Source organism: Abramis brama, assembly GCF_963993115.1.
Source record: "Abramis brama genome assembly, chromosome: 15".
In the NCBI taxonomy this organism is placed as follows: Eukaryota; Metazoa; Chordata; class Actinopteri; order Cypriniformes; family Leuciscidae; genus Abramis; species Abramis brama.
The window spans coordinates 966635-980450 of NC_139977.1; the positions used below are offsets into that span (position 1 = coordinate 966635).

Below are 13816 nucleotides of genomic sequence, written 5' to 3' on the forward strand. Positions count from 1 at the left end.
CGGCTTTACAGAGATACAAGGATAGTTTAAAGTAACAGAGATTGTTTTGGCTTTATAGCAGTTCTTGAATAATGTTATTTTCCAGCTAAAGTTAATTTGATTGATTCACTTCGGTCGCAACAATCATTTGTTGTTAAATTAGGGGCCGCTAACACAACACCGTTTTAACAGGAAACTCTACACAGACTTTAAACGTGAAACCTGTGAGAACGCTGATGGCGTGCACATGCGTATTACGAGTTCAGTCTATTGGTATGTGTGTTTGAATATATGTGCGCAGGTTTGTAATTCCCTACAAACCAAGCCTTAAACTACTTGTCTGGCCTAAAAATTTTGATACGGAATTATATCACTTCAGGGTAGATAAGCGAACCGAATTTTCCCGACAACACTTTATCTGTAGAGTGGTAAAGGGATCCTTCATAAGGAGAGACTAGTTGGCACTTCAGCACTGCGTTGACATCGGGTCCAGGCGCAGATCCTTCATCAGATCTGGATACGGCCTGGATCCGGCAGGCTGCGGGAAAACCTCGGGATAAACAGAGACACTAAAATTAGCGTAGATGCCATTCTTCTCATGATGTAACGAGTACATCAGGATTTATGGGAAGTGTTCCCGGTTCCGGCTGACCTGATCTACGCAGCCTAACATTGAATTATAGAAGTCTAGAATGTATTATGTGAATGCTAGGTCAAAGAGATGCATTTTTAGTCTAGCTTTGAACTGACAGAGTGTGTCTGCTTCCCGGACAATGGTAGGAAGACTGTTCCAGAGTGTTGGTGCTAAATAGGAGAAGGATCTGCCGCCAGCAGTCGATTTTGATATTCAGGGTATTATCAACTGGCCGGAAATTTGAGATCGCAATAGACGTGAAGGACTATAATGCGTTAAGAGCTCGCTTAAGTACTGCGGAGCTAAACCATTTAATGCTTTGTAAGTAATCAGCAATATTCTCTCTGTTTATCCCGAGGTTTACCGCAATCCAGATCTGATGAAGGACCTTCGCCTGGACATGACGACAGCGCAGTCCTGAACTGTCACTAGTCTCTCCCCTGAGAAGACCTCCTTCCCTTCCCTTTACCTCTCTACAGATCAAACATTGTAGGGATAATTCCGGTTCACGTGGCTATGCGGAAGCGGTGAAAATGAAGACCAGACAGGTGGTTTGTTGAGGGTTGCATATTTATAGAAAACTGTTGACAATGAATAGAAAGGACCAACAGTAGCAAAACGAATCACTTATTCTAAAAAGAATATCTAGTAGGCCTATATAATGAGGGGTTAGGTTAACAGTGTTTTAACGATTTTTAAAAATGGATAATGATGGATAATACAAAATGCTTTCTAATATTTTGACAGAAAAAAACACAAGCAAGAACAAAATTTAGACTTACAGTTGCCCGTCTTCTCTCTTTGTGAGAGAGAGCTTGCGCAGCACTGGGACAATGGTTATTTTAAATCCATAAGTAATTAACACGTTGTCACGGCTCCACCAGATCTACAGACTCCACCCACTTGTTCCCTCTCCCCTGATTACTAATCACTACACCTGTACCTCGTCACCTGTTCACTATATACACTCACTTGCACCACTCTTCATTGTCTGATCTCGTTTTTCCATGGACACACAGACTCTACCTCGATCCTTACCTGTTCCACTTACCTGCCATCCTCGTCTTCCGATCCTGTTCCACGAACCTGCTATATCGTCAGTGACTCTCATCCACATCTGCCATCAGCCTCGTGCCGTTCTCTACCAGTGAAGGACAATACTGTTATTCATCAGCTAAGTTCCATTCAACTATCTTCATTGTGTTCAACTCATCATTTACATTTGCTGGTTTCCGTGCTTCTGTTCATAATAAACTTCAGTTACTTTATACTCACCTGTCTGCTTCATCACTCTCTGTGGCACGTGCAAGTTTTCATACTAAATGAATGTGTAACGAAATTAGGTACTTTAGTAATTCTGAACACAATGGCGTTACACATTCATGCTACATTTCTCAACACTGAGAATGAATAAATAAATGCTTGTTTCTCCAGACTTGCAGTTGTCGGTCATCCACTAGTCAGAGCACTTTCATAAAGCCATAGCAATTTCAAGTTTATTTAGATTATATTGTTGTAAGTGACTATGAATGACAGAGTGTAATTTAGAGTCAATCCATGCGATCACGCAGAGGATTAAGAAAACTCGATTCAATATTTCAACAAATCTCCCCCAGCCTGTTTACCATAAGGAGTCAGAAGCACCGAGACTACTGTCCTGTCCTTGCTTCAGAAATCTGTCCGACGGCGGGAGTGGAAGGGGGATCGAGCCGGATTCTGTATTGATGTCTCTTTTCAGTCATGAGCCTTATGCATTTTTGTCAATCATCCTGGCTTGATATTTGGGGAATGAGCCAGTGCTATGATCGGTCGAACTGATTCGAGTAAAGCGCGTGCACCAGGTTTTTGCGTAGTTTAGAGTGACAAATCATACCAGCGTACTTTGAGCTCAAAATGCGTACAGGTTGGCAGGTCCGAGTCTGTTCTATCTCAAACAATGTCTTTTTGATTTAAAGGCCTGAATTGATTAAAAAAAACATTTATTTTTCTTACTTTTTTGGCTTCTTTCTTCTTCATTCTCTGGGTATATCAGGGATGATCTTCAGGTTCTCTGAAGTCCAGTAGTCTTTTGCATCAAGCCGATGTTCTGTGAATGTTTCTGTGAAGAGAGCGGATTAATCACCTTTGACCTTTCTGTAGTAGGCTACACGTAAGGTGAATGTTACCATGACATTCAAAGCATTTGTTGCTGTTACTATGACATGAGCATTTAATCACTGCTAACTAGGGCTGGGTGATAAAACGATAACGATATCTATCGCGATAGACACGTAATCAATATCAATAAAAAATACGTTCGATATATATCTTTTTTTTGCTTCGTCGGAAGAAACCAAATGTTGCGAAGCAAGTTTGGTTGCATGAACAAATTGACTCACTCTCTAGTAACCTAGCAACGTACTGGGTGACACGCTAACAGCCGGTCATGTAAAGGGGGTCGCACCGTGTCGCGTCTTGGACAACTCAAGGTCCGCACACCGGACGTGCACTTTCTCAGTTTATAGCGCCATGTCTTTTAAAACACATCAGAGTATACACACCGGCGGCGCAATTCGGCATCTGTCCGCTCACCCAGCAACGGCTCAGGACTGTGTTCAAAATCCTGCCGCGCCATTTACATAGTTTTATATTAAATTGACATTATATTTGTCTCAAATCGTCATTAATGTATACTGACTTCACCATGTGCTGTAATATACATTTGGTTTTACATTCATTCACAAAAATTAGCTGACTGAATGAAAATTGCTGATGTTATCGGATTTATAGGTGAGATTCTCAATTGATTCAGTTAACGGACGCTCTGAGGTAAAGTGTTTTGACTGCAGGCTTAGCAACGATTGTATTTAATTGTACAGTACAATCATAACATAGTACAGACATTATCTTAATTTCATAATGTCCTTAAACATAACAATATTGCTGGCCATAAACTGAGAAAGTGCGCATCCGGTGTGCGATAACGTTACCTCGAGTTGTCTTAGACTCAACGTGGCGTGTTGTGTTGACATTTCTGCCTTTATAACTGAGGGGATTATAATCAGAGGAAGGTTAAGTTTAATATAAAATATGTTTAAATGTAGCCTAATATATTTGTCTCCTGGTCCTTTAAATGGGTCATAAAAAATCTATAATTATCGATATCGACCGATATGAAACACTTATATCGTGATAGAGCTTTCAGCTATATCGCCCAGCCCTACTGCTAAAATTCAGGGTTTTACACTTTGCTCATTCATCATCAAGGTTTGACACTTATCATTTTACTGTCACTTTATGTGTCACAGCTTTATATGTTTTCCAAGCAATGTTATTTCCACTTCGTTCTTGTTAGTGATCTTACCCTGGCCTTCTCTCTGAGCTTCCACTATAAATAGAGCACTGTATTCGCAGTTCAAGTCCTCTGGGTCTTCAATTTCTGCAAGCAAGACATTTCCCGTGTTTAGTGAAACATCACCAGTCATCAGTGATCTGTGTTCATAAAGCCAACTCACTTTTATCATATTTTTCAGAAACGCTCGCTTTTCATTCTGTTCACACATAATCCGGAAGTATCGGTGCATTGTCGGTTCACCAGGAAACTTTTCATCTGAAAGAGTCACTGAAAAACACACAGCAACAACGTGTTAATATACAGCATCAGACTGAGATTACAAACAAAGCCAGAACAACAGATTGATATTTCATTACTCAAAATATCGTATTTTGTGTTCAGCACAAGAAGGAAATGAATACAGGTCTGAAACAACATTAAGAGTGAGTAAATAATGACAGAATTAAAATTTTTGGGTGAACTTTCCCTTTAAAGTGAGTGACCCTATTGTGAATTTTCCTGATTATCCTGATTGGTTCCAGAGCCGTTGAATGGTTGTGATTGGTTCTTATGATAATGAGCTCGCCTCGTGCCTCACTCAGAGCTTCTGTTTATCAGATATATGCTGTGCGTGTGTATATGCTACTTGAATGTGATTAGATTTAGAAGTCTAAATTTAAACTGTTATAATATATAGAGCGATCGTGTCCCTGTAGAGGACTAGGAGGAAACCATGCGACTCATATGGATTAGGTGATGTTTTTTGCGATTTAACTTTCTGAAACGTGAAAAAGATCTGGTGAATCATTTATCGGAGGGATGTAAATCTCTCAGGTTTCATTAAAATATGTCAGTTTTTCTTTCGAAGATGAACAAAAGTCTTAAATGGTTTGGAACTACTTAAGGGTGAGTGATCATGACAGAATTTAGATTTTTATTTGGCGGGGTGGGGGGTAGAGACTATTTAATAGAAAACGTAGTGTTGTTTTTACCCAGTTTTTTCAGGTCAGGTTTGTGCTGCCTTTGAGTCATTCATGTAAAAATCTGTTTACGTGATTGTTTTTTTGGTTAAGCTGCAAGTCACTTGTCCTAGCATACAATATTTTGCACAACTTGAAATTTCCTCAAATCTTTGCAACAGAGGTGAAGAGAGAGCATGTTAGCATGAGCACAATAGACACGCTCATGGGGAATACCCTACAGTGTTTCCCCTACCATTATATAAGGGGGGCGCCCCGCCCCCCTAACGGCTCCCCCCGCCCCCCTTGAAGTCAAGTAAATTTGATTTGATTTTCTTTATAGCGCCAGATTACAATTTGTTATTTTTAAAAAACTAAATAGCCCTTAAGTAATATGTTATTCATCTTATTTCCACGATGGCATGTATTTTCTGTCTGTGTTTGCGCGTTTACAATTATCCCAATGAGTGCGCACACACAAACAAACACTTGCGTCAAATACAGATGAGCACTAGCGGACAGAGAGTGCGCGGCGGGAAATATGTCGCTGAACTGAAGATGGCAACACTCACTCTACTGCGAGTAGCAGCCGGAGTAGCTCTCCTGCTCCAAGTCTAACGCCCGTTTCACACATATTTCGTTTGCAGTGCGTGTGCGGTGAGTATTTTTTTCCGTACCCATGTTTACAGAGCTTTCACACTGCACGCGGATGCAGTCCGTCGATGATCGATCCGTTCCAGTTGCGGCGCGTATACAGCAGTGCAGCGATCGTTTCCGCACCGAGTCTACTTTTGCCGTTTATATACTGTCTATGATTTCTGCTGTGCTGCAAACGCTGAATTAAAGTGACAGCGCATGTTTCGTGGTCAAAATGAACACAGATTGACCTGAAAATGTAGTCATTTCACCATAAGTGCGATTAATTAAATAAAATGTAGTAATCTCACCATAAATTTATTTAAATACTACTTTTTTCACTTTAAGACCGGGGTAAAGCAAGGAAAACTACAATTTACCTCAACAAGGCGACATAATGACATTCGTGGAGGTGGAAAAACAAGTTCTTTGTGACATGCAAGATTTATTGTATTAAAATTTAAATGCAAAAGATTTTAATATAAATACATGGTTAAATATTTTACCACTTGCTTGAGCAACTTAATATATAATTATATAGAAGTAATGCATTGAATAATACATTGTTTAAATTGTGTTTAAACGTGAATGTGCGTTCACAGCAGTGCTGCGTCTGACAGGATTATTCTCTCCAATAAATGCATCATAGAATTAAAAACTTCTCACAAAAAAAGCCCATTTAAAATTTGTTTGTCATATAAATGTATTATGTAATGTTGTACTAACATTAACGAACAATGAATGAGCAATATATTTGTTAGTATTTATAAATCTTTTTTTAGTTGTTAGTTAAAAAATAAAACTATTTAAGCTCTGGTCCATTAATATTAACAAATACTTCTATAAATTTAACAAAGGTTATTTGCAAAAGTCAATTTTAAAAAGATTTAAATGTTTTTTAGTTTTTTTAAAGAGATATCTTATGTTAACATTTTTTTTTAACATTTGTGTTTTATGTTAACTTTTACAAAGCATTACCCTCCCAGACAACCAATTAATGTGACAGATAGATAGATAGATAGATAGATAGATAGATAGATAGATAGATAGATAGATAGATAGAGTCTGTGTCAATTTTCCCCAACCAACCAACCAACCAACCCCCCCCCCCCCCCCCCCCCCCAAACCTGTAAACCTAGGGGAAACACTGCCCTAGGTTTAAATAAACCACAATTATGAATACACAACATGCCCTCTAATACTCACAGGTTGCTTTATTGCTGTAAATAAGTCTATCTGTGAGTTTTTGATTGAACTCTGCTCAATGTAAGTTGTGTTGGGCTTCTTCTAATCTCATGTTGAGTGTAACTCATAGAGTTCTGTATAGTGACGACAGACAGAAGGTAAACTTTTGGCAACTTTTGTGAATGACAGTGTCCCGTGAGTGTATAGAGAGCATGTGATGTGAATGTAACAGAACTGCAGCTGATAGAATGTGCGCAGGTAACACAATACTCTACAGCAATTCTTCAAAAGCAGATCGTGAAGACATTTTAATCGTCCACGATTGAATATTGTGATATCGCACACCCCCATGTGTCCCACTGTTATTTACACGTCCCTGTTGCTGCGATCCATTCCTTCAGGGAAAGTGTGCATGATGTTTACTTTCTGCATGTTGCGTCAGAAACATCAGGCTGAATTGATGATTCAGAGAGGTAATAACTAGAGACTCACCGAATTTCGGCTGTAGTGTTTTTTTAAACCAGTCATGGTCTAAAATGTTCTGTAAGGTGATCCCTGACTCTCTGTCACGAAGTTTCTGAAGCAGATCCAGGCATTCTGTAACAGTTTCCAGAAGAGAGCTGATTAGTCCTGTTTGGTTTTGAGATATGCAGTTTATGTACAGTAGTGTTGCTGTTACTATGGCATTCTCTGGATGCCCAAGAACGTTTCCGGTTACTTAACTGTAACCTTGTTCCCTGAGAAAGCTACAGTCGCTGCTTAGCGCATTGGGAATGTCTTTAAACATGACCAGCTGTGAATATAGTGTGTAAACACGTTATTAGAATTGACCCGGAGGTAATACCCTTTGAAATAAGCAAAGCGAACGCGAATCACTTTAACTGTGAACATTCCACTGTGCTCGCAATCACCATGCTCAAATGCAAGGGCAGCATGTTCTTTCCCCAAACAAACAAAGCAGTAATTGTGTGTATCCAGTTCTGACATAGGACGAGAACATGAACACTTTTAAATCAGCTGACTTCTTTTAACTTGAACTCCTTTCACTTGTATGTTGAGATGAGAAAGAGAGAAATCTGCACACTGCCAGTTTTGAACACTAACTCCTAACAAAGATCTGAAGCGAGTTTTGTAGAGAAAGAGATTGCTTGACACACACATACACAGAGTGGTCTGAAAACAAAAGACCTGACGATGCACCTGTGGCTCATCTATTTATAGCCTCGTGTCGCGGGTGCACGCCGATGACGTCGCCAACCGAGGCTATATTACCTCCGGGTCAATTCTATTGACGTGTTTACACACTATATTCACAGCTGGTCACGTTTAAAGACGTTCCCAAAGCGTTAAGCAGCGACTGTAGCTTTCGAAAGGGAACATTTATTCATGGCTAAACATTCACTGTCAATCCGCTGTGTTTTACACTTTGCTTGTTTGTCATCAAGGTAATTTTATTGTCACTTGTGTAAGAGCTTTACATGTTTTCAAGCAGTGCTATTTCCATTTCGTTCTTGTTTTTGGTCTCACCTTTGGACAACTGTGTATTTTTCCTAGGAAGGCAAAGTTTCAGAAGACAATCTCCTCCGACCATCTCCTTCAGCACTCTGTATAAACCTTTGTTTGTTGCCATTAAAGCGTGAATTCTCCTCTCTTCTATTGATCTACTATCGCCTTTTCCTGTAAGCAGTAAGTTTTCAGTTTTCAGTAAAAAGCCCATATTTTCATATCTTGTGCATAATAAATCAGTGACTTGTGACAAAAAGCAAGCTCACGTGTTTCTCCGATGTGCAGTGCTCCGTGAAAGCCGGCTAACTTGATCTGCCTGGTGAATTTGTCGATGAGTGCCTTTCTCAGGCTGAAGTGTTTATAATAAATACCCTGTGCACTGCAGTGCTGTAACGCAGCGATGAGTTTCTTCATGATGTCTTGTGCTTTTGCTTCACCCATTACCTCTTTGTGTATTTTGACGTGATCACGCAAGGTTTCGTGGAATATTGAATATTCCATAATTAGGATGTCGTGATCTTCCATGCTTATCCAATCATATAACTTTAAGACACGGTTGCTATGTTCCATCATCAGCATTAAAGCTGCCTCTCGACAACAAGGTTTGGGATCCCCAATCTGAAAGAAGAGATTGACCCAAGGGTTAGTTGACTCCTAACCTCAAACCTCCTTACTAAAGAGTGAACGAAATTCAAGAAGAAAACAATGAACTTTACATGTACTTTACAACTGATGCTTCTTTGATTGTCTATTTCAGTTTTATCTTATGCTGTCTACATAATAGTCATTTTCATGAAGAACAAAATCGTGTCAACTTACGTCGAAATCAAACTGGCTCTTCTTTACATATTTGATGATCACCTTAAAAATAAAGAAAATATTTGCAAACGTAAGTGAACTGACTCATTTTTGTTGTTTACATGATAATCTACAATCTTTTTTTAAAGCATGTCAGAATAAAAAAGACAGAAGGAAACAAGAGGCAAAAAGTTTGCTGTATCCAGAAAGAACAACATACATCTGTGTAATCTGATCTTCGAAATCCTTCATAGACAATGCCATGGCGTTTAGATGCCAGTTTCCTTCCCACTTCATAAAAAGATTCAAAGGATCCTGGAAAACACACAACAGCATGAGAGACTGAACTGCTTATGACTGAACACACCTGTGGAGATCAGGCGAGGAACCAACCAGTGTGAGGATTACAAATAAAATCAGGACACAGGCCGACATTGACACATATTAATAATTAGCAAGTTTTGCATGTAAGTTCATGTTTGTGATTGTCAGAACATTTGGTAGCCTAACTAAACACTATTTTTTTGAGTTTACTTTAGTGAAAACATGGTGCAATAATTGGTATAGGCTACTGCTTTTTGAGGATATAGCCAAAGCTTTGAAAGGTAAACTGAGAAGTCAACGGAAATCTGAAGCATTTCTATGCATATAATTATACTTATATTCAAATTAATTGGTTAATTTTATATCAGTTCTTCTTCCCTTTCACAGAGCCTGTGATAAAGCAGTCTTCGACACCACAGTGCCTGAACCACAAGCCCTCAGTTGTGGAAAATGAGTCGAACTCAGAGAAGTGATCGTCCACTGGAAGATGGAGATGTGACACTCTCCCTCCTCTGTTTCTTTGGTTCAGCCGTTTGTAGGCCTGAGTTTGTACATAATGCATTATTCACTTCTGCACATTGTTCTTCTGTAACTTTGTTGTTGTTTTTTCCCAGAAAATTGCATTGTGATTTATTTAGTGATGTAATATTCATAGTGTACTTTTCAGTAATACAGGTATAACTGAAATGTTCTGCAAAAAGTATAAATATAGCTCTGCCATTGCATTTCACTGCTCTTTGTTATTATATATTTTGTTCAAGAGATTAATATATACTGCTGTACTTTTTTAATGTACTCCTCTGTTTCGTTTTGCTAAATATTTTGCTTTATTTTAATAAGATACTATATTAAAGTTTTCTTTTCTTTTGTATGTATTCTTTTTCTTAAACATTTTAGTTATTTCAAACAAAACATATTCAAACACAGCACAGAAACATTATTAATAACCATATCTATGGGCATGTGGACAATTTACATACAGCATCTCGTCCTATGGTTGTATATTTACCTTTGTCATACATTCTCCTAATACCAGCTTCTTGCCATGACTTGAGATTGAGACCAGCGCCCTCTGCTGTTAAATCTGGGATATCTAGTTAATAGCCTGAGACTTCCCAAATAATTGCTTCAAAATTCTCCATGTCTTGATAACATTATTAATTAGATATAATTGTCTTTAACAGCAGGTGGCAGTTCTCTTGCACGTTTATCTAGTAAGTTTATAAGACAGAAGGGTTGGCTAATTACTTTTTCAATCTCAAGCCAAGGTGTCACATCATGTTCAGTTGAACTTGCCCACACTGAAACAAGTCTAGCATGAATAGACAGTAAGTTATATAGTTCTCAATCTTTGGTAAGCCCCACCCACCCTGGAAGTTGTAAAATATCCATTTTAAGCTTAGGTTTTCTGCTGTTTTCTAGCGGACCTGGGACTGTTATTTCTGCATGTGATGTGTGATATTTTGATTTGTATTCGTTACCTGTCGTGTCCTGCGCAGGCGCGTCTGTTGGATTGTCGCCGGCGTTTCCCTCAGAGAGTACCATAGCAGCGCTGGAACATTTCTGACTGTCATTTAACATGCTTTCCATATTCTTCTATTGTTTGTAACGTTATGTGGATAACGCGCGTAAACCGTATTAAACTTTGTTTGTTTGATGGTGTTGCTAAGCGACTCCTGTGGAGCGTCGTGACGTAACCCCTCTCGGAGAATACTGTTTCCGGGTCCAAAGGTCGGCTGTCCTGTCAATCTGTCCTACCTTGTCAGATTTTCCTACAGTAGCGCAAAATTATAGCCATATGCCCATATCTATCGGTCCATCCTTCCACATCGTAAACTCCTGCTGTGCGTCTGTGACCGCATAGAATAATTCAGTGTGGATTCTGGCCATGGTAACGTTACCTCAGATTGTCCAGTGCGAAATAAACACATAGGATGACAGTCTACGTTTCTAATCTGTAGTTCCTGGACAGATGTTACAAACAGGGCCGTCGCTAGTGGTGTGAAAGGTGGTGACAATTATACACAAAATCCGGCAGTTATACTATATAGGCCCCTGTTGTATGAACAATTCTAATATGTATATGAGTTGTATGCCTGAGATTTAAATGAAAACCACAAAAACATACAATTTGGTTAAATATTTTTTCCAAATGTCTGCTTCTCTTACCTCCTTATAAATGGTTTAGTCCGATCTAAAGTATTTATTAAATATTCAGTCAGTGACAAACATCAGATGGACCCAATAAAATTGTAAGTCCCGCCCCAGCTCGTGAACAGAACCAATCAGAGTTGAGGCGGCAGTAGTTACCGATGAACCTGTGGAAGAGCAGGAGATTGACTGACGGACACATGTCAGGGGAAGAAAACATAAATCAGTGTTCCAGAAACGCCATGAAAAGAAGGAGAGCGAGGCCAGGAGAGCTGTTGCATCCCAGTCGATCAAGACGTTAGACAGGATGTGTTGCTATTTCGCTGGAAATAAGAAAAGGACCGTCTTCGGTTAGGCTACTGTCACTCTTCATGATCGCTGCGCACCACAATCAACCGAATGATTACGTTATCAAAATTCCTGTCTTTTTACAGTTTTATAAAAAGAGTTTAAAAAAATGGCAGGAGTCACGACGCATTGCATTATGCACCTGACCTGGCGGCTGATGATGTATTCATTACATCAAGAAAACACGAACACACTGCACTTGGATGAATACATTTATTAGCTTTATTTAATAATATTACCAGTTCCATATGATCTTTATTAAAAAATAAGACAATGCATTATTTTATTTGTAAAATTTGACTGCATGCTTGTCAATTTCTAAATCTTTACTTTTTGATTTATGAATTATTACAGACTGATTGAAAAAAAACATTATTCTGCTGTTACTTTTTTAAAATTTGTATTATTATTGGTTAACAATATCTTGCTTTTTGTTCGTTTTTATTAGTTGTAATTTTTTATAAACATTTAACTTTTAAAATAAAGGTTTTACAACAACATCACCATCTTCTGTTATATGTGGGCCTCCATGCTCATCTATTTACAGTATATGATATTGGTGGAGCCTTGGAGGGTGGGGGGGGGGCCCCGAATCCTCTAACTACGGCCCTGGTTACAAACTCACCATAAAACAGATTATAATGTAAACTGATGATGTAAATTGAAATAAGATTAGTAGATCATTTATAATCAAGCAGAACAATATAGAAAATAGATTATTAATCAAGTTAATTTCAGAAATTCAAAATCATGCAACACTGAGGCACAATACAAAACAAGTAAAACAAAAAAAATTAATTAGTAATATAAATAAGAACACATTGATATCAAAACAGGTTGATATCAAGTCCGCCCGTCCAGGCCATGATCTGAACGTCCATTGACAGCCAGAATTAGTCGATTAATGACACTGAGAAATTATGTCCAATCTGGCCATAATCTAAACGTCCACAGACAGCCAGAACTAGTTCAGAAAAGACGTTCATACTGACTATAATCTGGACGTCTGTAGACATCCAGAAACAGTCCATAAATGACGTGAATAAAGATGTCAAATCCGGTCATAATCTAAACGTCCACTGACAGCCAGAACTAGTTCAGAAAAGACGTTCATACTGACTATAATCTGGACGTCTGTAGACATCCAGAAACAGTCCATAAATGACGTGAATAAAGATGTCCAATATGGCCATAATCTAAACGTCCACTGACAGCCAGAACTAGTTCAGAAAAGACGTTCATACTGACTATAATCTGGACGTCCGTTGACATCCAGAAACAGTCCATAAATGACGTGAATAAAGATGTCCAATCTGGCCATAATCTAAACGTCCACAGACAGCCAGAACTAGTTCAGAAAAGACGTTCATACTGACTATAATCTGGACGTCTGTAGACATCCAGAAACAGTCCATAAATGACGTGAATAAAGATGTCAAATCCGGTCATAATCTAAACGTCCACTGACAGCCAGAACTAGTTCAGAAAAGACGTTCATACTGACTATAATCTGGACGTCTGTAGACATCCAGAAACAGTCCATAAATGACGTGAATAAAGATGTCCAATATGGCCATAATCTAAACGTCCACAGACAGCCAGAACTAGTTCAGAAAAGACGTTCATACTGACTATAATCTGGACGTCCGTTGACATCCAGAAACAGTCCATAAATGACGTGAATAAAGATGTCCAATCTGGCCATAATCTAAACGTCCACAGACAGCCAGAACTAGTTCAGAAAAGACGTTCATACTGACTATAATCTGGACGTCCGTTGACATCCAGAAACAGTCCATAAATGACGTGAATAAAGATGTCCAATCTGGCCATAATCTAAACGTCCACAGACAGCCAGAACTAGTTCAGAAAAGACGTTCATACTGACTATAATCTGGACGTCTGTAGACATCCAGAAACAGTCCATAAATGACGTGAATAAAGATGTCCAATCCGGCCATAATCTAAACGTCCACTGACAGC

The 13816-nt window shown here is 38.8% G+C and overlaps 1 protein-coding gene across 1 annotated transcript; it reads right to left on the minus strand.

The window, feature by feature from the left end:
• Positions 1-1657: 1657 nt before the first annotated feature.
• On the minus strand, positions 1658-8916 carry LOC311097871 (serine/threonine-protein kinase pim-2-like). The gene is made up of 7 exons (XM_084137825.1): positions 8479-8916; positions 8234-8383; positions 7199-7303; positions 4108-4214; positions 3957-4031; positions 2606-2711; positions 1658-1754 (listed from the first exon to the last, which is right to left on the minus strand). Exons 1-5 carry the CDS (start codon positions 8789-8791, stop codon positions 4008-4010), a joined length of 699 nt encoding a protein of 232 aa, XP_083993951.1. The 5' UTR covers positions 8792-8916; the 3' UTR covers positions 1658-1754; positions 2606-2711; positions 3957-4007.
• Between the last annotated feature and the right edge of the window lie 4900 nt (positions 8917-13816).